The sequence below is a fragment of the Oryctolagus cuniculus genome, chromosome 3, assembly GCF_964237555.1.
Source record: "Oryctolagus cuniculus chromosome 3, mOryCun1.1, whole genome shotgun sequence".
Lineage (NCBI taxonomy): Eukaryota > Metazoa > Chordata > Mammalia > Lagomorpha > Leporidae > Oryctolagus > Oryctolagus cuniculus.
Window position 1 is genome coordinate 184419066 of NC_091434.1, and position 25401 is coordinate 184444466.

A 25401-nucleotide genomic window follows, 5' to 3' on the forward strand; every position below is an offset into this window, starting at 1 on the left:
AAGCTCTGTCCTCGAGTCTACAAAGAGCTGAGACGTTCAACCTCTCAAAGTGCTCGTGGGCTCCATGGGGAGACAGGCCATGAGCGAAAACAGGGAGACAGAATGCAGAATGGCATCCTAAGGTGGGGAGACCAGGCCATGAGCGAAAACAGGGAGACAGAATGCAGAATGGCATCCTAAGGGCTGGGTGAAATGAGCAGGTTGTGGTGCAGAGCTCATGGCAGGCTGGAGTCAAACACCAAAGGAGAGCTCATCCTGGAGGCCGGCCGTACTGTAGGACAGAGTCACCAGGGCGGGGCCAGAGGCTGCACTCTGCTGAAAGGCAGGGTTCCCTGTGCAGGGCAGGGCACCAAGGCTGGGCCTGGAAGCCCAAGGCTTAGGGAGAAGGCTGGGGACCAAAAGACTTGTGTGCCTGAAGGCCTGTGCTCACAGCACTGCACTGACTCGTCTCCCTGGCGAGGGAAGGCTGGCCAGACCGTGGGCAACAAGAAGTGCAGCTGCACAGCCGCGTTCGTGAGGGAGCACTGGGACTTCTTGAGCAGCGTGCTGATAGGCAGAGTAGTGTTTGGGAAAGGATGGTCTAGCCTCTGTGTGCAAGAAGCATTGGAGGAGCAAGAGTAGAAGGCAGGCCTTGCAGCTCCCAGGCTCCAGGAGGCAGCAACTAAAGAGTCAGTGTGTTCCAGGACACTTGGAAGGCAGAAGTGGCAGGAGCAGTAACTGCCTGGTGGGGCAACTAAGGCCAAGCCTGGGAGCCTGGAGGACACTGGTGCCAGGAGCCCCCGCAGGAAGCCCATGGGTGCCAAGGCTGAGGAACCTGGACTTTGGCACACAGAACCTGAGCAGACAGTGGGGAATTTCTACATGGGAAGCCATGGTGGTATGGAGAAAGCAGGAAACACAAATCACGTCGTCAGGGACTGAGCAGGGACGCTGGCCCTCCATGTGCACACACAGAGCAGGTGATGCTACAAAATCCCACACCTGTGTATGTGTGTGTCTGAACACCCAAATATGGGTGCCACCTATCTAGTGGTTCTTTTCAAATCAGCTTGCTTTGCACTGAAATGCAGCACAAAACCTTTCTAAGGATTAGAAAACATACATGAGACTTTGTCTTTTCTATCAAATGTGGCACATACATGGACCCTACTTAATCTGTTGTGTGTCCAAGATATCCCTGTAACTCTTCTCCCCCTTTTCCTTGATCCTGGTAACTTCTAGAGGCAGAGACTTGTAGACAATGAAGAAGCCATGCATGACCTCCACATATCTTATTATTATCTTGTTTATTTGAAAGGCAGAGTGGCAGAGAGAGGAAGAGAGAAAGAGATCCGCTATCCACTGGTTCATTCCCCTAAATGGCCACAATGGCTGGGGCTGGGCCAGACTGAATCCAGGTACTCTAAACTCCATCTGTGTCTCCCACATGAGCAGCCGGAGCCAAGTACTTGGGCCGTCTTCCATTGCTTTCCCGGGTGCATTAGCAGGGAGCTGGATTGGAAGCAGGGCAGCTGGGGCCCTGCTGTGCAATGCTGGAGTCATGGTGGCAGCTCAGCCTGCTCACCTCAGTACTGGCCCCAGCTTGCCTTGGATGAGTGTGAAGGTTAAGATGGATAGAAATGGAGCGTTCCCCAGTTGGCATTTGCGCTCTGGCCTTGCTTCACTAGCAGCTTAATCTCCAATGATGTCTGCATTTCCTAAAGACAGGAAAGGATGACGTCTTTTCAAGGACTTGTTGTCAATTTAAAATCCCTCGACTCGTTGACCTGGCATCTTTCCCTCTGCCTGCTGTGACTGAACACGGGCACGGGTTCTTGGAACTCAGATGAGGAGCCCCACAACTGAAGGAACTCAGATGAGGAGCCCCAGGCTCAGCGTGCCCTCTCTGCCTCTGGGTGTTTCCGTCACTGCCTTCTCTGCAGCCACCTGAGTCCCTAAGAGCAGTGCCGCCCTCCCCTCAGCGAGAGCTCCAGGCCCTGCTCTTGGCTCTCTTCTGGGGAAGGCTCTGGGTGCCTGGAAGCCAGGGTCTTCAAGGCCTGCAGGAACCCCTTCCTGGATTTGCCTCCCAGACGTGGGCTGCATCATCAGGCCCGAGGGGCGGGGAACGTGAGCAAAGCTGGACACGCAGGCTGGTAGCACAGAATACCAGAGAACTCCAAAACGTTCACGGACAACGCACGTCATGGAAAAGGATGCGTGTTTTGTACGGAAATAAACTCGTCTTTCGATTACCAGCCCTGTAGACTTCTCGAGGCACCTTTGTGTGTGCACCAAAGCCCTTCGGTTGTGGGACAGATCTAGGACAGGGGGTGAAGGCAGGGTGCAGCTCCCTGTCACCATGCTCCTGCAGAGGTGCAATGTGAGCGCCTGAGCTCAGGGTGAGGAGGAAGAGTGGGGCATTTTATCAAACAGTCTTCCAGCCCGCTATCACTGTGTTCTTGTGCAGGCCCCAGAGCGTTAGGAGCAGGCTTGGCTAGCAACATCAAAGGGACTCTGTCTGCTGTGGCTTCAGGTGCCCTCTCTTCCCCGGGCCTTTCGGCTGGGTGTCCTCTCCTCCCCGACTTCGCTTTTTGCTCTTGGTTTTTATTTGTTCGTTTGTTCTTCTTTGAGTTCCTTTATTTGATTTAGATTCATGTCTCCCGACATACCACCTCCCTCATTTTTTATTTTTGTTTATTTTTGTTTAATCCCCATCATTCCTTTAGGCTCCCACCTCCACCAGTGCCACTATTTCCTTAGCCAATCCCGAAGTCTCCATACTAAACTACCAATCTACACTCTACCAGCCCTCAGCGGCATCCATGGCTGCCGTGGCCCAGCGGAGCATGCCCCTGCAGACGGGAACAGCCCAGATCTGCGCCCGGCCCGACCCCTTCCAGCAAGCCCTCATCGTGTGTCCCCCCGGCTTCCAAGGTAAGAAGGAGAGGCAGGCACAGCCTCTTGCCTACTTCTCAGGGGACAGCCTCTGGGGCTGTGGCACCTGCTACGTCCCATGACGCTCACTCTCACGGTACAAAACCCTGCCTGTTTCTTGCCCTGCTGGACTTGCGGGCTCCCAGCCTACTGTAGCCAGCCTAGAAACAAAAGGATCTGTGCTTCAGCACCAAGTCAATTGTTGTTCTTCTCACCACCTGCCAGGGAGTGTGGTCCCTGCCAGCTGTCTGTTAATATGCACATTGTTTGTGCTCCTATTGTTATGCTGATGTCAGCTCTTGCTTTTCCTCTGTGGGTTATCTATAGAAAATTGCCCATCTCTGACAGCCAACACAGTCCCAGTTCACATGCACGTCCCAGGGCCCCCACCCCAAACCAGGCTTTGGCCACGGCTGCACACTCCTCTCCTGTGGATGCTAGGAAGCTAAACTTGTCTGTGTGCCTGTTACAATTCACATAGACAAGCTTAAGGATTTATTTTTGCAAACCTCATGGTGTACACACATGTGTAATTGCTCACTTTCAACCAATGCAATTGCAGATGGGAGTCACATGTGCTCTCCCTGACAACCCTATCTTGATACATTCTGATAGTCAGAAGCCCTTGTTTTCTGGCTCTAACTTTGCTGCCTAACGGTTCCACTTTTGGCCCTCCAGGTTCCTGAATTTCTACTTGTAGCCTTCATTTCAGGATGTTTCTGTTTTGCCAGGGGGTGGGGGGACTCTAATTTAAGTTAGAAACTAAAGGGGGACCTCTCCAGGACTAGAAAGTGCTCGGTTGGTGGGTGGAGACTGGGAGTTGAAAGACTGGCTAGGCAGGGGCTCTGGGTGCAGCAGTTTGAATCACTCACCCACCTGTCTTTCCCTCACCCGTGCCTGGCTAGGCTTGCAGGCCTCTCCCTCCAAGCATGCTGGCTACTCAGTGAGGATGGAGAATGCAGTGCCCATCGTCACTCAAGCCCCAGGAGCTCAGCCACTCCAAATCCAACCAGGTCTGCTCGCCCAGGTAAAGGTCTGCGTCTGTACTACTACTGGTATTGCCATCATCCATATCAGTGTTCTCACAAGAACTGCCTCCCTGGGAAGCAGTTAGGTTCTGCCAGCCATTGGACTATATCTGTAATACTCAAAATGGTCCCCAAGTGAATTCCTTCCTCAATATCTGCTTATAGTTCCAGGGAGAGATTTAGATACACAGAGAGTCTAGAGAAATTATTACTGTATTTTTGGAATGCAAATTAACTATGCTAGTATCTCTCTTTGACCTAAGGCAAGACAGTTAACATCTCTTTGCCTTAACTTTCTTTCTTATAAAATAGAAAAGATTTTTTTAAGCCAAAAGGAGCCCTGGAGATTAACCCTTCATTTTACAGTTGAAACACCAGACTCATGGAAGCCAAGAGCTGGAACCGTCTGTATCCCTACAGGTACCTCCATGTAGGTTCTCTAATGGTAGAATGAGATCACAAAGACAGGAAATGGTGAGAGTTTATAAAGTGTTATAGAAGTGTAAGGTAACAGTTGTGCTACAGTGATAACAGTTATAAATCCTTAATGATACTTGAACCCTAATAACAAATATTCCATTATTATGCCAGGCACTTTATGACTGTTAAGTGATTTAATCCCCTAACAACAGAGTAAGGTATTTGTCTCTGTTTAACAAATAGGGACCCTGAAGCGCAGAGGCTTACTTAGTGTCACACAGCAGTTAGGTGACAGAACCAGGGCAGAATTCCATGAAGCTTGGCACCAGCATCTGTATTTTAACCACCATGTTAGTCAGCTTTAGGGACTGTAACCAAACTACCTGAGAGGAACGATTTAGGAGGGAAGAAGCTCTGTATTCACTTACAGTTTTGGAGGTTTCCTATCCAAGACTGGGGGTCCCTATTGGTTTAGGTATCTGGTGAGGCCAGAAGATGGCAAAGGGACAGTCACGTGGCAAGCCAGGAAGCAGCGGGACAGAAAGCACACTTGGCTTGTATAGCCAACCCTCTCATGAGAATTGCCTTCCAAGAACAAGTCCCCAGGGACCTGAGGACCAGCCCCTAGGCCAACTCCCAGATAAAGTCTCCACCCTCAATGCATTAGCATTAATACACCAACTGTTACTGTAACATTTGGGGGATTTAGACATCTGCCTGAGTTTAGGGAGACAAATCCTGTGCAAACCAAAACAAATACCATACTTTATTTCTATATAATCATTTTTACTACGGGGCATCAAGGACAATTCCACCCAAATGTTAGCTTAAAACACCTTGATTTTTAAATAACATAGGATCCCAAAGGCTTTTCCCAGAGTGTTCCCAAAGACACGTTAGTGGTATTTTACTAAATGGAAGTTGTTGGCTGTTGTTTTAATTGGCTTTTGTAATATCCTATTGTCTTCACCATTATAACTTGAATATATGTTTTGGTATCTGTTAGGGAAAGCCCTGCTCCCAAATAGTCTTCAGAATTGCCTAGTCTGTTCTTATTCCTTCATTCACCCGTATAGATTTAACACCACTCTTCCATAAGAACTTTAGTTTCAAAAACAAAACAAAATCCCATTTGTATTTACTTCAGGAACAAGTGACAACTATGTGATCCATGAACATGGTATAACTTTATATAGTATTTCCTTTGTTGGAATAATTCCTAAGGTTTTTTGTAATTTTTGTTTTAATAATTTTATTACATATTCTAATTATCCTTGGTTTGCAAGAATTGTAACTGATTCTAGTTTATTGAATTTGTTATCTAGCAATCCTTCTAAACTCAGCTCTGATTAGTTCTGATTGTTTCTGTGAATCCTCTTGGATTTGCTCTGAAGACAGTCTTCTCATTTGTGAATGATATACTTTTGTTTCTTCCTTTACAATTCTAATACTTTTTTTAAAAAAGAGTTGTTTACTTATTTGAAAGGCAGAGTTACAATGAGAGGGGAAGAGAGAGAGCTTCCATCCATTCGTTCACTCCCCAAATGTCATTAATAAGGAGCTAGATTGGAAGTGAACCAACCAGAATTCAATCTGTTGCCCATATGGGATGCCAGCATCACAGGTGGTGACCTGTGCCACAATGCCAGCCCCCTATGCCTTTTATTTAATGTATTTTTAAGATTATTTATTCGAGAGGCAGAGTTATAGAGTGAGAAGGAGGGAGGGAGGGGAGAGAAAGACCGAGATCTTCCATCGACTAGTTCACTTCCCAGATGGCCACAATGGCTAGGGCTGCACCAGGCTGAAGCCAGGAGCCTGAAAATCCATCCAGGTCTCCTTCATAGGTAGTCTCTACTGCCCTCCCAGACACATTAGCAGGGGGCTGGATGGGAAGTGGAGCAGCTAGGACTCGAACCAGTGCCTATTTGGGATCCTGGCATCATAGGTTGCACCTTAACCTGCCGCCCCACAACACTGGCCCTTATTTAATATTCTGACATCAATGAGCTGAGTAGGAATTCCAAAACAATGTTTAATATTGGTCATCCTTAACTTGTACTTAACTTTAAAGGAAATTCTTCTGTTTACCATCACATGTTCTATTTACTATAAATATCTGATGGAGATACTTTATGGTTGAATTTTTTAAATGAACATTGAATTTTTTTTTACTTAAAGTTTTATTTATTTGTTTATTTGAAAGTCAGAGTTATGGCGGAGGGGCGGGGGGCACAGTGAGAAAGAGAGAAAGATGTTCCATCTACTGGGTCACTCCCCAAATGGCTGCAACAGCCAGAGCTGGGCCGATCAAGAGCCAGGAGCTTCTTTCAGTCTCCCACGTGGGTGCAGGGGCTCAAGCACTTGGGCCATATTCTGCCGCTTTCCCAGGCACAGAAGAAGGGAACTGGATTGGAAGTGGAGCAGCCGGTCCTCAAACTGGCGCCCATATGGGATGCCAGTGCTGCAGGTGGTGACTTTACCCGCTAAGCCACAGCGCCAGCCCTTGAACATTGAATTTTATCAAATGTTCTTTCCACGTCTGTTGGCGTACTCATGTGGTTTCTTGTTGTTGTTCCTTAATCTGTTAATGTGATAAGTTCCATTCATAGAGTTTGTAGTGCTCACCTATCCTTATATTTATGAGGTAAACTTTATTTGATCATGTCATGTTTGATATGATATGTTCTAATATTGTAGTATTCTGATATCACAGTTTGTAGATACTGTAGTTTGTATTTTTGTTTCTATGTTTATGAGTGAGAATGGCATATAATTTGCATTTCAAGGTTATACCAGTCTCATACCGTATCTTAGATCTTATTATCTTCTGTTTGTTGGAACATCTTGTTTCAGATTGCTGCAAAGCCATTCTTGCCTCTTCTTTCTCCCATCCAGACTCACACTGTGCAGGTGACCCTAACACCCGTGACTGTTGGCATACACAGTTTTCTCTTGCTCAAAGTTTGTAAACAGAACCTTCTGTGTACGGGACTTCAAAAAGTTTGAATTAAATAATAACATGCATTTTCCATGAATTTTTTTTAGTCTCATGCAATTAAAACAGTTCTATTCCTCCTTCTGTCACCAGTCCTGGTAGCTTCCTTTTATTTGTAGAGTTCAGTAGCAGGAAAGGCCCCGATAAATCAAGAGAGGGCTCAGTCAGCTCAGTCCAGGGCAGGGAAGGTGATTCCTACTTCATATTAGTGGCAGAAGTCCTGGCCAGCATCCTGTTCCTCCCCTGGGGCCCGAGGTCTATAGAATTCATTTGTGCCTTAAAAGGTGATTACGGGGGCCGATACTGTGGTGTGCAATGCCAGCATCCCATATGGGTGCCAGTTCGAGTCCCGGCTGTTCCACTTCCTATTCCGCTCTCTCTATGGCCTGGGAAAGCAACAGAAGATGGCTCAAGTGCTCGGGGCCCTGCATCCACGTGGGAGACCTGGAAGAAGCTCCTGGCTCCTGACTTCGGCCTGCCCAGCCCCAGTCATTGCGGCCATTTGGGGAGTGAACCAGTGGACAGAAGACCTCTCTCTCTCTGTTTCTAGCTCCCTCTGTGACTCTGCCTTTCAAATAAATAAAATAAATCTTTTTTAAAAAAGGTAATTACAGATCCTTTTTAGTGTTTTCACACTTAACCCTAGTAAGCCAGCAACCATCTCTGAAATAATAATTAGCACCTCTTATTCACTAAAATAGACATTATTCATTGTTCACTTTGGTGGACTCTAAGCCCAGCATTTCTGAATTTCTCCTTTAATCCTAGTAGGGGGGAGATTTACTTTTTATTTTTACTTACTTATGAAAGAATCCCTAGAGGGTTGTAAATCTCTAAGTGGATTTTAACCTGGAGCTGTAACTGAGAGAGTGAGCAAAAACCGTGTGTATAAAGATCTTAATTGCTTCAGTGTTTATAACAGGGAGCTGTTGGAGACAAGCTGAGTGTTCATCAGTAGGGAACTCGCTAAATAAACTGATGCACTCCTAAAAGGGACACCATGCAGCCAGGAGAGCGGACAAGCAGGCTCTGTGTCTTCACACCCGTAGACTTCTGAGGTAGGCCCTGTCCAGCAGCATGTGGCCTCCTTGTTGTCTGGTCTTTCTTTCTGTCTTTGCTCGTCACAAAATCCAGGCCACTGTGTTAGGCTTTTAAGATTCATTCTCTCCAGGATATTTTTAAATGACTCTTTTAATTTAACTTATAAAACTGGCATGATAGCTATTTTTTTAAAGCGATAATTAAACATTTAAATTAAAGTCTGCATTTAAAAAAACTATTTATTTGAAAGGCAGAGTTACTGAGAGAAAGAGATCTTCCATCCGCTGGTTCACTTCCCAGATAACCACAGTGGTCAGTACTAGGCCAAACCAAAGCCGGGAGCCAGGAGTTTCATCGGGTCTCCCATGTGGGTGCAGGGGCCTAACTACTTGGCCATCCTCTGCCACTTTCCCAGGCGCATTAACCAGGAGCTGGATTGGAAGTGGAGCAGCCAGATCTCAAGCAGGTACCCATATGGGAAACTAGCATCCCAAGCAGTGGCTTAACCCACTACGCCACAATGCTGGCCCCATCCTCCATGCTTCTGTAGGTATACTTCTGGGTATTATACAGAGCGTTGCAAAGACTATTCTTGCTTTAAATGTGTGCAAAAGTTCTCACATCTTTTCAAGACTTTTACTTATAAAAAATTAGAAGTGGAGTCTTTGAATCGTTTCGTTGCGTTTGCCACTTTCCTCTCCCTCTGCCAGCATTGCGTGTCCCCTAGTGGGACACTGGCCCGTGTGGGGAGTGCTGGGGACATGTGCGTGGTGGGGGTGGGGTGGCGGTCATCACACATGTCTCAGCTCAGAGACATGGGTATGGTGTTTAAGGACTGCCTTGCAAAGAACATCTTGGTGCTGCCTCCAGGGAGCTGCCACCTGCGTCCTCCCACACCCTAGCACCTTGGCCACCAACAGAAGCTGTGAAGGACTAGGTACAGGTGAGGAGACAGGAAGTAGAGTTCTTAACAGAGACAGTGTTGAGTTTATCTCATTTACACTTTGACTAGCTGGGCTCTCTCAGAAAGTCAGAAATGGTGCATCCTTGTAGATGCCACCCCTCCATGAGGAATTTTTTTTTTTTTTTTTTGCATTCTTCTAGCCAATCAGATCATATCATCTGAACTCCTTTAAATCTTTCCCTAAGGACAAACTGTTGGCTTGATCGCCACAAAACTTCAGTGCTTCCGCCTGCAAATCTCCTCCGATACCATTTTCAGCAGCCAGTCTTTCCAGCCCATTGTCTTGCCGTCAGCTTCTGCTTTGCAAGCCCGTGATATTGTTAATGAATAAGGGGGGCCTGGCTGTCCCCTCTTTATGCAGTGACCACCAATAGGGCCGTCACTCTTGTGTGTCATCGGTAGAGAGAGGTGAAGCAGCTGGGGCACAGGCACCAGGGTTCGGCTGCCAGTGCTCACATGCCAGCCTCGCCACTTACTGGCCCTGTGACTCTGAGGCAGTTATTTTTAAAGTTTAAATTTAATTCTTAAGTTAAAACACCACAACCTTATAAGAAAGTCACAGTCTCCTGTTTTTTCCTGCCTTTAATTTCTACCACCCCAAAATAGCAATGTTTAACCTCACTGCTAAATCTGTTATTTAACCTATATTTCTAAAATAACATGCTAGACTGCTTTTTATTGATTTTTCCATTTTAGGCATTACCAACTGACTTCCTCTAATGAAAGCTGAAGACTTGGCTCTGTGGCCACACACAGTCTCTCTCCTGCATAATTTTTTTATTCAACTACTTCATAAAATGCACATAATTATCATCAGTATTATATAACATTATTCTCAGCTGGGTCTCGGCCTGTGCTGCAAGTGTGTTTCCTCTGTGGCACAGCTCCTTGTTCTTCCCGGAGCTAATGACGGCCTTGTTCTGTCGCCGGGTCGGCTGTTTACGTACCAGTTCTCAGGGGCCCCGGACCCTCCGAGAGCTAGGAGCTGGGAGTGTGTCTGATGTGCTGACCTTGAAGCACAGCGCGCTCAGCGTCTTATTTCCTTCTCTCTCAGGAAGCTTTCAGGACCTCCCCTCGCCCACTGCGCTCCCAGAGTCCATGCCTGCACGCCCCCGGCGCCTGTTTGCCCTTTCAGTCTGGAAACTTGTATTTTGCCTATGATAATTTCTTCTCCTCAGTTTCCTGTTTCTTCTTTGTAGAATTCTGACCAATTAGGTATTGCTACTTCTAAACTGATCTTCCATTAAAAAAAAAGTTTTTGTTTTTGTTTTTGTTTTTGTTTTTGTTTTTGTTTTTTAGTTAAAAGAGTTACAGAGAGGCAGAGGCAGAGAGAGAGGAAGAGGTTTTCCATCCACTGGTTCACTCCCCAAATGGCCACAATGGCCAGAGCTATACTGGTCCAAAGCCAGGAGCCAGGAGCCAGGAGCTTCTTCCAAGACTCCCACACAGGTGCAGGGACCCAAGCACTTGGGCCATCTTCTACTGCTTTCCCAGGCCATAGCAGAGAGCTGGATCAGAAGTGGAGCAGCCGGGACTAGAACCAGTGCCACTACACCACAGCACTGGCCTCAAATTTTTTTCTTATTGCTACACCTGTTTTTTGTTTCCTCAGAGTTTCCTTTTGTTTTTTATTTGTTTGTTTGTTTGAGTCCGTTCCTGTCAGAAGCTTTCTTTCCTGTCTGGTGAGCCTCGTCTGTCCTTTCATGTTGAAGCCTGAAAACACTCAACAGTGACCGGAAAGCTGTGGTGGCGGGGGCCACTAGCGGTGGCTCTCTGTGGCCTGCTGAGAGGCAAGCCCAGCCCGTCACTGCCGAGATCCCCGGTGCTCCAGCGGGTCCCCCGGCGTCCTGTCTGTGGACCCGTCAGTTTCCCTACAGAGAAGCTTCCAGCCTCAGGGGAGGTCTGTGCCCGCACACCAGGGACATGGGAAGTGAAGGGCTTCACACTCACAGGTGACCTTGGAATTCCCTCATTCATAATTGGCCATCTGTTTTCTGCCTTTGAAAATTTTAGCTGTTACTGTCTCTCTCATGCTTTCTTTGCCTTTATGAATTTGTATTTTTTAAATTCCACTATCATTTCAGTTGGGTTTAGAGAGCAATAAATGTATATGTTTAATTTACTGTATTTCTGGCCAAGTTATTTAATCTCTCTGTGCTGGGTTTATCCATCTGAGAATTGAGAGAAATTAAGAGTCTCTGCCTCCTAGAATTGGCATTAAGAAGTCAGAAAATGCATTTATTACTTAACTCATTGCATGGCACATCAAGAAATGTTAGCTCCATTCCCAGTACCAGTAACACATCACAGAAATGCCTGAGGAAGTATCCTCTCAGTTGAGCTGTGTATATCAATCAGTTAAAAAAAAAGTTAAAATAGCCTTTTATTCCATCTTTTTGAAGTAAAATGTTAATGTTCATTTCAGGGAAATAGAAAAAATGATGTTAGCTTGAGATCAGCACTTATTTTATAAATGACGTTGGTCAAAACCCACGCTTTCCATGACATCTGAAATGAGGTGTGGATGACTAACTCAGTAGAGTCTTACCACCCGTGGAAATATTAATCATTTAATAGCTTGAGTTTAAAACTGTTTTAATCAATTAAATTAGTAATTCTGCTTAATGTGAATTTAGTAAATTTGAAATATAAGTCACTATAGTTAATAGCTCTGGTAGAGTTGCTTCTTTCATTTTATCAACAGATATTCATTAAGCACTTAGAGTCTGAGCTGTGGTCTCTGAGCCCTCTGGCCATATCAAAGCAGATCAATAAGCAAACATAAGAGGAGCCAGTGCTGTGGTACAGTGGGTTAAAGCCCCTGCCTGGGGTGTCGGCATCCCATATGAGCACCAGTTCAAGTCCCGGCTGCTCCACTTCTGATCCAGCTCCTTGCTAATGCACCTGAGAAAGCAACAGAAGATGGCCCAAGTGCTTGGGCCCCTGCACCAGCATGGGAGACCCAGAAGAAGCTCCTGGCTCCTGGCTTCGGATTGGCTCAACTCTGGCCGTTGCAGCCACTTTGGGAGTGAACCAGCAGGATGGAAGACTTTCTGTCTGTCTGTCTGTCTGTCTGTCTCTCTCTCTCTTTGTAATTTTGTCTTTCAAGTAAGTAAGATAAATCTTTAAAATCATGGGGTCTCATTTGCAACATGAGGATGGTGGACCAGGTGAACTGTAATTTGAGATCTAAAATGTGATTATGTCATTTTTATATACATCACTGTGCAGTAAGCCTTGACTCAGATTTGTAACCTATTTCTAGAAGTGTATTTGTACGTGGGGTCAACACACACATATTAACACATGCATTGCTTGTGGAACACTGAACTAGGTGAATCACCCCATGCTGGTCATGTCCTGCCAGATGGAAAGAGAGAGACTAAAATACCAGGGCCTTAAATCCTGCATCTGCCCAAGAGGTATTTTACCTTAGTGGTGGTTTCCCGGGGGTCTAGTTTAGGAGCGTTGTATTCAGACTGAATCAGTTAACGGCCAAGGGCCAGCACAGTGATTGAGGCTACAGGAAACTTAAAACACAGCACCCCGACACACACACACACACATTCAGCCAGTAAGTCAGTTCAAGAAAGAATCAGGAGGGGGCCAGCACTATGCCATAGTGGGTAAAGCTGCCACCTGTGACAGTGGCATCCCATATGGGCACCGGTTCAAGTCCTGGCTGCTTCACTTCCAATCCAGCTCTCTGTTATAGCCTGGGAAAGCAGTAGAGGATGGCCCAAGTCCTTGAGCCCCTGCACCCATGGGAGACCTGGAAGGAGCTCCTGGCTTTGGATCAGCAGAGCTCCGGCATTTGTGGCCATCTGGGGAGTGAACCAGCAATGGAGGACCTCACTCTCTGCAAAGAAAGAATCATGAAGGCTCATTTTAGATGTCTTAGAAAAATCTTAATTTTATGTAGATTCAAGCAGTGACTCCCTAACTAACCCTCATCTTTGCTTTGAGAAGTTGAGGTAATTCTTTTTGGCTGAAACGTCTCGACTATGAATATTACTTCAAATTCGTTTATTCTCAGAGGTAGGGTGGTACTGGATACTTGGTGATCTCAAAACTGTAAACTTAAGTTCAGAAGGTAACACAGGTTGAAACTCTGGATTCTGATTGGTAAACAGAATGTAAAATATTAAATCAAGAAAAGCTTGAGGGCAAGGCATCGTCTGACTCAGCCACCTCAATGTCTGCACAAAATGAATCAATAAATGAACTTTAGAACTTGCTCGCTAGAGCAGATTTATAGTCATTCTTCAGTGTGAACGAACCCTTCCTAACAACACAGTCCCCGTACTCAGATATCTTCAGCTTGCTCGTGTTTGGTAGTTCTGGGGTCAGAGACCATTTCTCTGCTCTCACACGCAGCACAGAGCCTGGCACAGCACAGCAGAGTGGTGCTGCATTCTTACAGGTCGATACGTGGCTGACAAACGTGGTGATTGCGAGCATCCTCTGTCCTACAGCAGGCCTGGCCAAGCGGGACCCAGCAGATCCTGCTTCCCCCAGCATGGCAGCAGCTGACCGGAGTGGCCACCCACACCTCCGTGCAGCACACGGCCGTGATTCCCGAGACCATGGCGGGCACCCAGCAGCTGGCTGACTGGAGGTAAGCACGAAGCCTCTGCAAGGTGAGCAGGTGCTGGTGCCGGAGCGGCCAGGCTGGCCTCTAGCTGAACCCGCTGGTTTGTGTGAAATAGTGTGCAGACTGTGTCTAAGGTGTCTTGAGAGCGTCCTTTTAAATAATGGGCCAAAGGGAGTAGGTGTTTAACCTAGTGGTTAAGGCGCTCAGGTTCGCGCTGGAGTCCCTTGGTTAGATTCCTGGCTCCAGCCCCTGATGCCAGCTTCCCACCAACGCCTGAGAGGCAGTGGGGACGGCTCAAGTAATTGGATTCCTGCTACTCACACGGGAGACCTGGGCTGAGTTTCCAGCTGCTGCTTCAGCCGTGCCGAGCCCAGCCATTGCAGGCATTTGGGGAGGGATGCAGCTGATGGGAGCTAAGGTTCTCTCACTCTCGCTCTCTCTGCCTCCCAAACGCATTATATAAGCAAATGAAGCACCAGCATATGAGAAAGCTTCGTTACTTTACACTCAGTTGTGCTTCTCCACTCGAAATTCAGTTACACTGCGTACTCACCGATACAATTCACCAGACTTGAGCCTAGTTGATTTCTAAATGTTTCTCAGAATTAAATTCCACTCTCAGGAAGCAAAGGTTTGTCACCAGCAAAGGGATGCAGAAGGATGTCCCTGAAGCCCCAAGCAATTCCAGCAAGTGAGACCTGGGCACGTGACGTCTGTGTGGCCCCCCGGGGGATGCTGGACAGGAGTGGGTGTTTTCGCAGTGGTAATCTCGGGCGCGTTTTCTGAGCCCACCTCTTCAGACCGGAGTCATGTCTTCGAGACCAGAGTCCACTGTCTACAGACCTCAGAGGCGTCCGGCTGGCTGCCCGCCTGCACACGCACCCCTGCATCTTCCCAGACCACCACTCCATCCGACTCACTGGCCTCCTAGTGTTCTCATGGCCACTTGCCATTCTGTCTTGCACCTCTCCCAACACCACCAGCGGCGCTCTCTTTGCCAGTGCAGAAACAGCAACTCCGCCCTCAGTTATCCCCCGCTCCTGATGGCCTCCTGAACCGTACCAGATTCAGCACGAACGTCAGCGCAGGCACTCCCCAGTCTCCTCACAGTCTCCATACCACCGGAAGCCCTCCCGCAGCTCCTTCTCTGCCTACAAGGCCGTTCTTTTTTTTTTTTTTCTTTTTTTCTTTTTTTTTTTTTTTTGACAGGCAGAGTGGACAAGAGAGAGACAGAGAGAAAGGTCTTCCTTTTTGCTGTTGGTTCACCCTCCAATGGCCGCCACAGCCAGTGCGCTACGGCCGGTGCGCTGCGGCCGGCGCATCATACTGATCCGATGGCAGGAGCCAGGTGCTTCTCCTGGTCTCCCATGGGGTGCAGGGCCCAAGCACTTGGGCCATCCTCCACTGCACTCCCTGGCCACAGCAGAGAGCTGGCCTGGAAAAGGGGCAACTGGGACAGAATCCGGCGCCCTGACCGGGACTAGAACCCGGTGTGCCGGCGCCGCAAGGCAGAGGATTAGCCTAGTGAGCCGCAGCACCAGCCCCCTAGTCACCCTTCTGCCAACTCACAAGACAGAATTTTATAACCCCCCCTTCTTTATATATATACAGATATATATGTATATAGACATATATATAGACATACATACATACATACATTTGAAAGTCAGAGAGAAACAGGGGCAGACAGAGAGGTCTCCCATCTACTGGTTCACTCCCCCAAGTGTCCACAACTGCTGGGGCTGGGCCAGGCCAAAGCCAGGAAGAGGCCTCATGTGTATGGCAAGAACTGAAGCCGTCACCGCTGCCTGCCAGGTGCACGTTAACAGAACCTGGAGTCAGAAGCAGAGCCAGGACTTGAACGCGCAGGCTGCACAATGGGGTGCTGCCTCTCGAGTGGTGTCGCAACCCCTATGCCAAACGCCTGTCCACAGATCTGATAACTTTTAAATACTGAAATGAATTCCCCTTTTACTTTCAGTGTGTGTTAAATGGCCTTTTATGGGTAAATCTATGAATCAATCACCACTTTTAACATTTCTGTGGAAAAAATACTTGGCAATCCATACATCCAGGTTGTAAGAACTTTGAAATGTAACCATTTTCAGGATAGACTGCCAGTATTTCTGTCAACATGTGTCTGTTACTGACTTTGATTTTTTTTAATTAATTTATTTATTTGAAAAACAGAGTTACAGAGAGGCAGAGGCAGAGAGAGAGGTCTTCCATCCACTGGTTTACCTCCCAAATGGCCGCAACAGCTGGAGCTAAGCCAATCCCCAGCAAGGAGTCAGGAGCTTCTTCGTGAGTCTCCCGTGTGGTAGCAGGTGCCCAGGTACTTGGGCCATCTTCCACTGATTTCCCAGGCCATAGCAGAGAGCTGCATTGGAAGTGGAGCAGCCGGGACTTGAACCAGTGCCCATATGGGATGCCCGCACTGCAGGGGGCGGCTTTACCCACTATGCCACAGCACTACCCCCAACTAATTTTGATTTTAGTAGCAAACTCGATACATGTCTAGTCAGTCTTCAGTTAATCTAGCTGCTCATTCAGCAAGCATGTGAGTCCCTGATCAGTTACTACATGTCTGAGCCTTGTGCTAGCCACTGAGGGCGTTCAAAGAACGTAACACTTCCGATTGCCAGAAATGTATGGCTCCTGGCCTCCAAAGTTTGTTTTTCACATAAACTACAATTTCCTCATTAATAAGATGGCTTCACTGAGATTTCCTGCCTACCCCACAGAGTGAAATGAAGTAACCTGCTGAAGACACTTTATAAATTCTAAAATAAAACACACGTATGGAGCAGCATAACCGCCTGCTCAGGGCCTTTAAAGCTGGAGGAACATTTATCTCCTGTGCCCTCAACACAGAAGCCCTGAGCCTGTGCACTCAGCACTCTTCCCACTCGCTGGTCATCTTTCTCGCCAACAAGCTGGGCTCCTCCTGTCCCCTAGAACAGCATTTCAACGTGACGGTGCCCAGGAAACCTGAGAGCTCACAGCTTGGCGACCTGACCAAGGCAATCCCTGCTTCCTGCTAACGTGTACCAGGGGCGCATGATGGCTCGCATGGCTGGGTTCCATGGGAGACCGGGATGGCACTCTGGGCTCCTGGCTTCATCCTGGCTCAGCCTCGGCTGTTGCAGGCACTTGTGGAGTGACGAGGCTGACGGGAGTGCTGCTTCTCTCTCTCTCTCTCTCTCTCTCTCTCTCTCTCAAGTTAAGTAAATAAAAACATTTTCAAAGCCCCACCTGGTCAGTTTCTCACTGGAGAGGAAGCTTTGTGTTGTCAAGAAACTCTGCCTTCCTGAAGTCTCTGAGGAGCCCATGTTCCCTCTGCCTTTCAGGAACACGCACGCTCACGGCAGCCATTACAATCCCATCATGCAGCAGCCTGCGCTCTTGACGGGTCATGTGACCCTTCCAGCAGCCCAGCCCTTAAACGTGGGTGTGGCCCATGTCATGAGGCAGCAGCCCACCAGCACCACGTCCTCCCGGAAGAGTAAGCAGCACCAGTCGTCTGTGAGGTGAGTGGTGGCAGGGGTCCTTGGAGGAGACAGGCCCCAGGAGAAGCGAACGCTCCTCTGGGATTAAGGAGAATCCCCGAGCTTGCGTGGGCTGGGGGTGCTCCTCCGACAGGCACACAGACAGCCCACAGGTGTGTAGGAAGCGCTCTGTGTGGGGGCACAGAGCACAGTATGTTATACCTTGAGAGCTTCTGTCCCTGTTGATACCCTGCACGGTAAAGAAGACTTTGTTCCGTACTACTGAGATGGTCCAGGACCACCGTAGGGATTTCATAGTGGGAAGAGAGGTTGCACCCTACTCCAAGTACAACTTGAACAACAGGGTGGGGGTCAGTGCGTGGAGATCACGAAGACAAAACATCAGGGCTGAGGTCCTCACTGGAGCATCCCTGACACTGGAGGAAGCTCGAGTCCGGCAGCTCTGAGATGACCGCTCACGCCGTCGTTTGATGGCCCTGCACTTCCATGCAGCCAAGAGGTCAGTCCTGCAGGACACTGGTCAGGCTCACCTTGGCCTAGCATAGCTGTCCAGAGACCCAGCCTTCCCACCCTGCTGGGTGTCTGCTCACCACCTAACTGGCTTTAATAAGATTTATTGCCAGTACAGGTCAAGGTCAACACTAATTATACTGCAAGTTATATAGGAAAGTACTTCAGAAAGTTCATGGAAAGTGCAATTAAAAGATCAGTTTATTTTGATGCAAAGAAAACTCTGAAATCCATACCTAGTTTTTTTCATGGCATGCATTTTCAAGACCCCTCATCATTGCCTATTTTTAAGACCAGTGCTCCACGCAAAGCAAAGAAGAAGCCAGAAGGCTCTCCCTTGTCAGTCGGTGCGGGCAGGCATGTTTTCTTTTATTTTTGTTTTAGCAGTGCCAGGTTGAGACAGTGTAACTGCTAGAATTGTGAAAACCTAATCTAAAAATTATAGTGAATACAGAGGTACATACCTAGGTTTATGGTGAGTGTGAATAATGAACCATTTTATCAGTAAAGCTTATTACCAGGAACAAGAAACATCTCAACACCAGCTAGATAGAAAATTAAATAAATCTACCTTTACGGAATTGTTTTCATGACACTGCCATCCCTTTAGCTAATGGAATCTCTGAGTGTCATGTGGCTGACGTGGTGGTTAGGACAGTCTGCCCTTACCAGATCTGCCTGCCAGGTGCAGGCCCATGGAGCCAAACCAGAGCCCGGAGAAGGCCAGGCTGCTGTCCCTGTGTGCCTGCCAACTAACGAGGGGCGCCTGGAGGTGACCACTCACTCCCCAGTCGCAGCACAGCTGGAAAGCTGATGTTCCCAGACAGCTGGGCTCCTTGGAAGATGTGCTGGGGTGGCCTTCCTCTGTCAGTGTGTGCGGCTTTGTCGTTACAGAAATGTCTCTACCTGTGAAGTGTCCTCCTCCCAGGCCATCAGCTCCCCGCAGCGATCCAAGCGCGTCAAGGAGAACACCCCTCCCCGCTGTGCCATGGTGCGCAGCAGCCCAGCCTGCAGCACCTCAGTCACCTGTGGGTGGGGCGACGCTGCTTCCAGCACCACCCGGGAGCGGCAGCGGCAGACAATTGTCATTCCTGATACCCCCAGTCCCACAGTCAGCGTCATCACCATCAGCAGCGACACGGACGAGGAGGAGGAGCAGAAACACGCCCCCACCAGGTGAGGCAGGGCCCTTCCCGGGGGGTGGCCGTGCGTTCCAGCTCACACACAGACCGGTGTCCACGAACCTGGGCCGTTCTCCATCGCAGACATAGCAGTCCCTCTCTCCAGACCCCGAGGGTCCCAGCATTATTTCAAGAGAATGTCCAACACATTTTCCATAATTTTGAATCATTTTGGTCTTATAAACAGTTATAGGCTCCATACATTTGGGAAACTGAAGGCTAAATCAGGCTCACCATCAGGGCGGAGCATTTCAGCCCCTGTGAGCCCGAGATTCTCTGCCTCCGGCTGTTGAGTTTTTCCCAGTTGGTCAGGATATTTCCCCAACACTGCCTTGGCTCACTCAGAATTCGAAGCAATTGTCCAATTAATCAGAAATTTCTCTGTGTCTGATTAACCCAATCTTTCCAATTGCTAGTTGGCTCTTCACCCAGAGAGCATTACTGTTTATTGCAGAGTAGTAATAATTCATTTTACTTTCTTTGCGCTTCCTGGGGAGAAGGAAGAAATATTTATTCTATTTGCAAGACTATTAACCCTGGTGCCAGAGCCACTTTGTCTGTGCGCTGCAGCCAGGCTTCCGCACAATGCAGTGTTTGCCTGGGCTGCTCCACGGGCCCCTCCGGGAACAGCTGGTCCTCTGGCCTTCTCTACCCTGGGGGCCTCCAGGCCCTGGAGAGCCCAGAGTCTCCCGACCCCAGCCTGCTGGCTCCTTAGCATTGGAAGCACGGGCCATGGATGGAGGCCTGCCACTCCCCAGCCCAGCGCTGCCTGGCAGCCTGCATCCCTCGACTGGGTACCAAGCCTACTACTCAGAATTAGGCCTGATTTATTAATTCTCGATTGGATACAGTGTAGCTAATTAGCAACCACAAAGCCCCTTTTGATTAGATAATAAATTCTCGTACTTGAAATCATTACAGAATGCACAGACTGATTAAAACACTCTCCTCATAGCTAGTCCTGGAGGGGCATTCCCTTCCAGTCTCTATGGTGAAATGCAGTGGTTTAGGTTTGTTTCATGGTCGGGGCTGTGTGTGTCTCACTCAGGCATCCTCTTATCCTGTTGAATGACTCAGCTTAAGCTCCAGTGTGTTCCAGAGAAGGAAATAGCAGAGCGCTTCCGGTGGGAGCCCTGGTGCACGCGTTTGCCAGCCAGTCTTGCCTTTTCCTCATCACCTGTTTCAGGACAGGCCTCCATTTCCTTTTTTATCCCAGCCCCAAGTTGAATCGGTGTTCAGTCCTTGGGGCCCTGGTTGTGACAAAGTGGGCTAAGCCGCCACCTGCAGTGCTGGCACACTACATCAGAGCACCAGTTCATGTCCTGGCTGCTCCACTTCTGATCCAGTTCCCCACTGATACACCTGGGAAAGCAGCAGAAGATGGCCCAAGTGCGTAGGACTCTGCCACCCACGTGGGAAACCTGGATGAAGCTCCTGGTTCCTGGCTTCACTCTGGCCCAGCCCTGGCCATTGCAGCCATTTGGGGAGTGATGAAAGATAGAACATCTCTCTCTCTCTCTCTCTGCCTTTCAAATAGATAAATCTTTAAAAAAAAAAAAAAGTTCCATCTTCCCCAGTGGGCCTCCCTTGTCCCCACCCAGGAAACCGTGGGCCCAGGCTTCCCACGGGCTCAGCAGTGAGTTCCCAGGTTGAGAGCACGGATCCCAAGAAGGCAAACAACCTGGCACAGTCCTTTGCCACAAGTGCAAAAAAGCAAAAGCGATTGAAAACTCTGACGGTCGACGAGATTGGGATATCGCTTTTGAAGTCTGAGATTTGAGTTGGCATCGCCTCCCTGTTCGCGCTCGGGAGAGAACTGAGGTGTGTCTGCGGAGGGGAGGATGAAAGAGCTGTCTCTCCACCGATCAGGCAGCTGGCAGGCCTCAGCGCAGAACGCAAAGCCAAAGCACACACCTGCTTCCAGAGCCGTCCCACAGGCCCCTGGAAGGAAGCGGAAGGGAACTCCTGGCAGATTGTGATGGAAATGACTTGAAGGGCCCTGCGGAGGGGAGGGCAGGTGCCGTGTGAGGGCCACCCACAGAGGCCCATGGGCTGCTCTGCTCCACACCGAGGCATCACGGAGTGGCAAGCAGAGGGGACTGGCTGGGACAGGGAGACCGTGCCCGGGACCCTCCGTGGAGCAGGGAGCTGCAGATTGAGACTGGAGAGTGATCACAAAGGGTTCCAGGCGTCCAGGGTCATGACGGGGGCTCACAGAATAGATACAGGAGAGGGAAAACGGCGGAGTCCTAGGAAATCGAGGGCAGAGAGAGCAGGAAAGAGTACTTGCGTCTGAGTAGGGTAAGACAGAAGCCAGTAGCTGTTTTTGTCTATGGAGAGGCCCCTGTGTGTGATCCCACTATTGTGACAGCAGTTTGCAATGAGAAATGACAGCTTGGGGGTGGAGGTGGGTGGGACAAGGCGATGACTTGTTCTTAGAAATCAGACTAACGTAGCGAACATGCACTGGCCCCACTAAGCCTAAGACATTCTGCTGGGAAATGCGGGTCTTCCATGGATAAGGTAGATGTGCTCGGCCCTCCTGAGGTTTGCAGTGCGATGAGCAAGATAAGAGACGTGCAGATCCTTGCACACCAACGGCAGTTCCATAAAAACAGCGGAATTCTGCAGCGCTTCCCAGGGAGCAGAGCTTGAGGACACGGTGGGGCGGGGGAGCTTTCTAGGCCAGAGGTCTGGCAGGGTGATGGCAGGCCGAGCCTCAGCAGTGGGCGAGTGAGCAGAAGGGACTTCAGGATGCAAGGGGGTTCCGGGGGTCTCCCCTTAGGTGGGGCGATCAGCTTTGTTGGGAGATGCTGATGCCTCTGGAGCAGCCATCAGGCCTGGGACAATCGGGCTGCGTCCCCAGCGCTGCTCGGCTGCTCCCAGCTGTGTTCCGGTTTGGACAGTGGAGTTTGCTTCCTTGGCCAGATCACCCTTGTTCCCAACCCCTGCTTGCTCCTCACCCCATTCCGGCATTTCTGGTTTCTAGCTGGCGCTGTAACTGCCTGAAATGCTGGCCAGCTCAGTCACTGGCAAAAATAACTGATTAGCTGCCTGCTAGTGCACCTGGGAAGACAGTGGACGATGGCCCGAGTTCTTGGGTTCTTGCTACCCACATGGGAGACCTGAATGGAGTCCCAGCCCTGACTCGGCAGGCATTTGGGGAGTGAACCAGCAGATGGAAGTCCTCTCTCTGCCCCCCCCCTCCCCACCCTGTCCTGTCACAGTGCCTTTCAAATAAATGAATGAATAATTTTTTTCTACAAGAGTGCAGGTGCTAGTTCAACCCTGACTCTGCCCAACTGGTCTGTGACCTCAGGCAAGGAAGTGACCCCAGCTCCCCACGTCTGAAGTTAGATGTCTTTAAAATGAAAGCAGTCACGGTGTTTACCACGTAAGCCTGCCATGAGGATGAGAGACAATACACACAAGGCACTCTGAGTACGAGTTGGTGTGCATCCAGTAACTGTTACTTACATTTAATAGTAAGTGTCATAATCATAGAGAATGTTGTTCACTTATAGCATTGACTGTGAAATCCAAGCAGTGGAAGGAGTCATGGAAGGTTTATTGGAGGAGATAAGTTTTGATCCTGGTCTTGAGGGATGAAATTGGCTGAGATTAGCGAATAGAAATCAGAAGCACATTCCAGGTAGCACCCTGCAGGAGAGGGTCACAGGTTTGTGTGTGCGCCTCCGGTAGTGTTTTCTCCACTGGGATTTATTTCCTTACCTCCTGGCTCCTTACTTCTTTTCATCATTTTCAAATGATGAAAATCATCTATTGCCATGACAACACAGTGCAATCATGAACTCTTGCCGCTTTGTTCTTTGCTCAGAAGTGGTGTTCTGTCAAGGCCTTTCAAACAAATATTTCTCATTCCACTCCCATCACCATCTCACTTCCAGTAACCAACTTTTAATGGGATTGCTCAGCTCTCAGTAATAATTAGACACAACAGTGGAGTGAAGCCCAGTAGGACTGCCACACAGATATGAGCCTGGAGAATCCATAACCTCAGATGTGCACTTAGCAGCTTCTCATTTGTTCTCTAGTCTGCATAGTATATTTGAGTAGAGCACAGAGATTTTTAACAATAGAAGAGATGAAAAATAGCTATCAAATTAATTCACCACATGTGAATCCTAAGAGGAAAGTAAGTCAGCATTAAACCATGTTGTCTGTGTTTGCTCGTCAGGCATAGGGGTTTCCTGGCTATAGATAAGGGGACAGAGTTCGTGAAGACCTTGTAGGAGTTAAATCCCACACTCCTCAGTAGGCAGCAAGAGATCAGCATGCAGGCCACCTCATGGTGGGAAGGCACCAAATCCTATCTGAAGTACTTTTAATAACAGATCTTTAAGGGGCCCTAGCAGTGGGTCCTTGAATGCTCTGAGAAATCTCCTCCTCTCTCCTTAATAGACTGTAGTCAGGTTGGAGCAGGATGGGTGTTGACAGGCCACCAGCCAGAGTCACATCAGAGCAGAGCCAGGAGTAGGCTGCCAGCTCCAAGGACACACCTGGGGACCAGGCTCTGTCTTCAGGTGGGGCCTGCCGTTCCCAGAATGCGCACCTGCCACAGAACATGTCCGTGGCTGGGGGGACGACCGGAGGACTCCTGTGTGCTCATGTTACTTACACGGAAGTGGTGTGACGGGAGCCTGGAGTGCAGGGCAGGCCAGGGCAGCAGGGCAGCAGCTCCAAGCTCCTGCCTTGGCCTTGGGAGCGTGTTGTCCGGGAAGGGGCGGGGCGTATCTTCCAGTGCCATCCTTATTACACCAGACTGTCCACCAGCCCACACCACAGACAACAGCTGCGTGCTTTGTTCATCTTTCCATGTTATTTTTACTCATGTACTTATTTTAGTTATCTGAAAGGCAGAGAGACAGAAAGAAATCTCCTGTTCACTGGCTCACTGCCCAGATGCCTGCAACAGCCAGGGCCGGGCCAGGCCAGAGCCAGGAGCTGAGAACTCAGTCTGGATCTCCCATGTGGGTGGCAGGAACTCAGCTCCTTGGCCAACCCTGCTGCCTCCCAGGGTGCACCTTACAGGAGGCTGGGATAGAGAGGAGCTGGGACTCCAACCCGAGCGCTGCAGAGTGGGAGGCAGGCGTCCCAGGCAGTAGTTAACCACTGCACCAGGCGCCCGCCCGGTCTTTGTCTCCCTGAAGCAGTGCAGCCTCCCCCTCCCCACCCCTCCTGCCCATCCCTCAGCTTCCCCTGCTCCTGCTGCTCTGGGTTCTTTCTCCTGCTTTCTAGACCCAGGGGCCCTTCCTGGCGCCCGGCTTTCCATTCCAGATCTCAGTCTTTCCTGCCCTGTTCCAGGTGCTGCACCTCCCAAGACTCTGAGTCCTGTTTGCTTTTTTATTCTGAATGAACCTGTGGACTTTTTCTTTTAGATGTAATGCGTACACAGCACGGTCAATTATTTGTATATTAATTTGTAAAATACATAAAACATAAATGTTGTCATTTTAATTACTTTTAAGTGTACAGCTCAGTGACACTAATTAGCATAAATTGTATTTATCACCACTACCTGTCTCTGGAACTTTTGCAACACAAAATTCTGTACATGTTAAATAGAACTCCCCATTTCTCTCCCACCTACTTCCCAGTCTCTCGTAACCTCTAGCCTACTTCCTCTAGCCTATCTGTATGAATTCGCCTATTTCTAGATTGTTCATATACATGCAATCATAATATTTGTCTCTTTGTTTCCAGCTAGTTTCACTTACATGTTCAAGATTCATCCATGTTGCATCATGGATCAGAATACATTTGTTTTCTATTGCATGTATACATCAATTTTGTTTCTTTAAAAAAAAGATTTATTTATGTATTTACTTGAGTTACACAGAGAGAGAGAGAGAAAGAGAGAGAGAGAGAGGTCTTCCATCTGCTGGTTCATTCCCCAATTGGCCACAGTGGCCGGAGCTGTGCCGATGCGAAGCCAGGAGCCAGGAGCTTCTTCTGGGTCTCCCACATGGGTGCAGGGGCCCAAGCACTTGGGCCATCTTCCACTGCTTTCCCAGGCCACAGCAGAGAGCTGGATGGGAAGTGGAGCAGCAGGACTTGAACTGGCACCCACGTGAGATGCTGGCACTGCAGGCGGCAGCTTTACTGGCTACGTACGCCACAGCCCCGGCCCCAGTCTTGTTTCTTAGAATGGATGGGCCCTGCGTCGTCTCCACCTCTCGGCTGCTGTGACCGCTGCAGAAAGAACTGGCACGCTGGCACCCG

General features: G+C 48.9%; 1 protein-coding gene across 7 annotated transcripts in view; it reads left to right on the top strand.

Annotated features, from left to right (window-relative positions):
• HIPK2 (homeodomain interacting protein kinase 2) overlaps positions 1–25401 on the top strand; it is a 206020-nt gene that overhangs the window by 159066 nt on the left and 21553 nt on the right. For 3 of the 7 annotated variants that reach the window (XM_070071416.1, XM_051835654.2, XM_070071417.1), the window contains exons 8-12: positions 2706–2913; positions 3819–3940; positions 13840–13982; positions 17309–17488; positions 18872–19153. In XM_070071416.1, the coding sequence (XP_069927517.1) occupies positions 2706–2913; positions 3819–3940; positions 13840–13982; positions 17309–17488; positions 18872–19153 (935 nt within the window). The remainder of the gene's footprint in view (positions 1–2705; positions 2914–3818; positions 3941–13839; positions 13983–17308; positions 17489–18871; positions 19154–25401) is intronic. The other 4 variants (XM_051835656.2, XM_070071418.1, XM_051835655.2 and 1 more) reach the window with 3 other exon arrangements.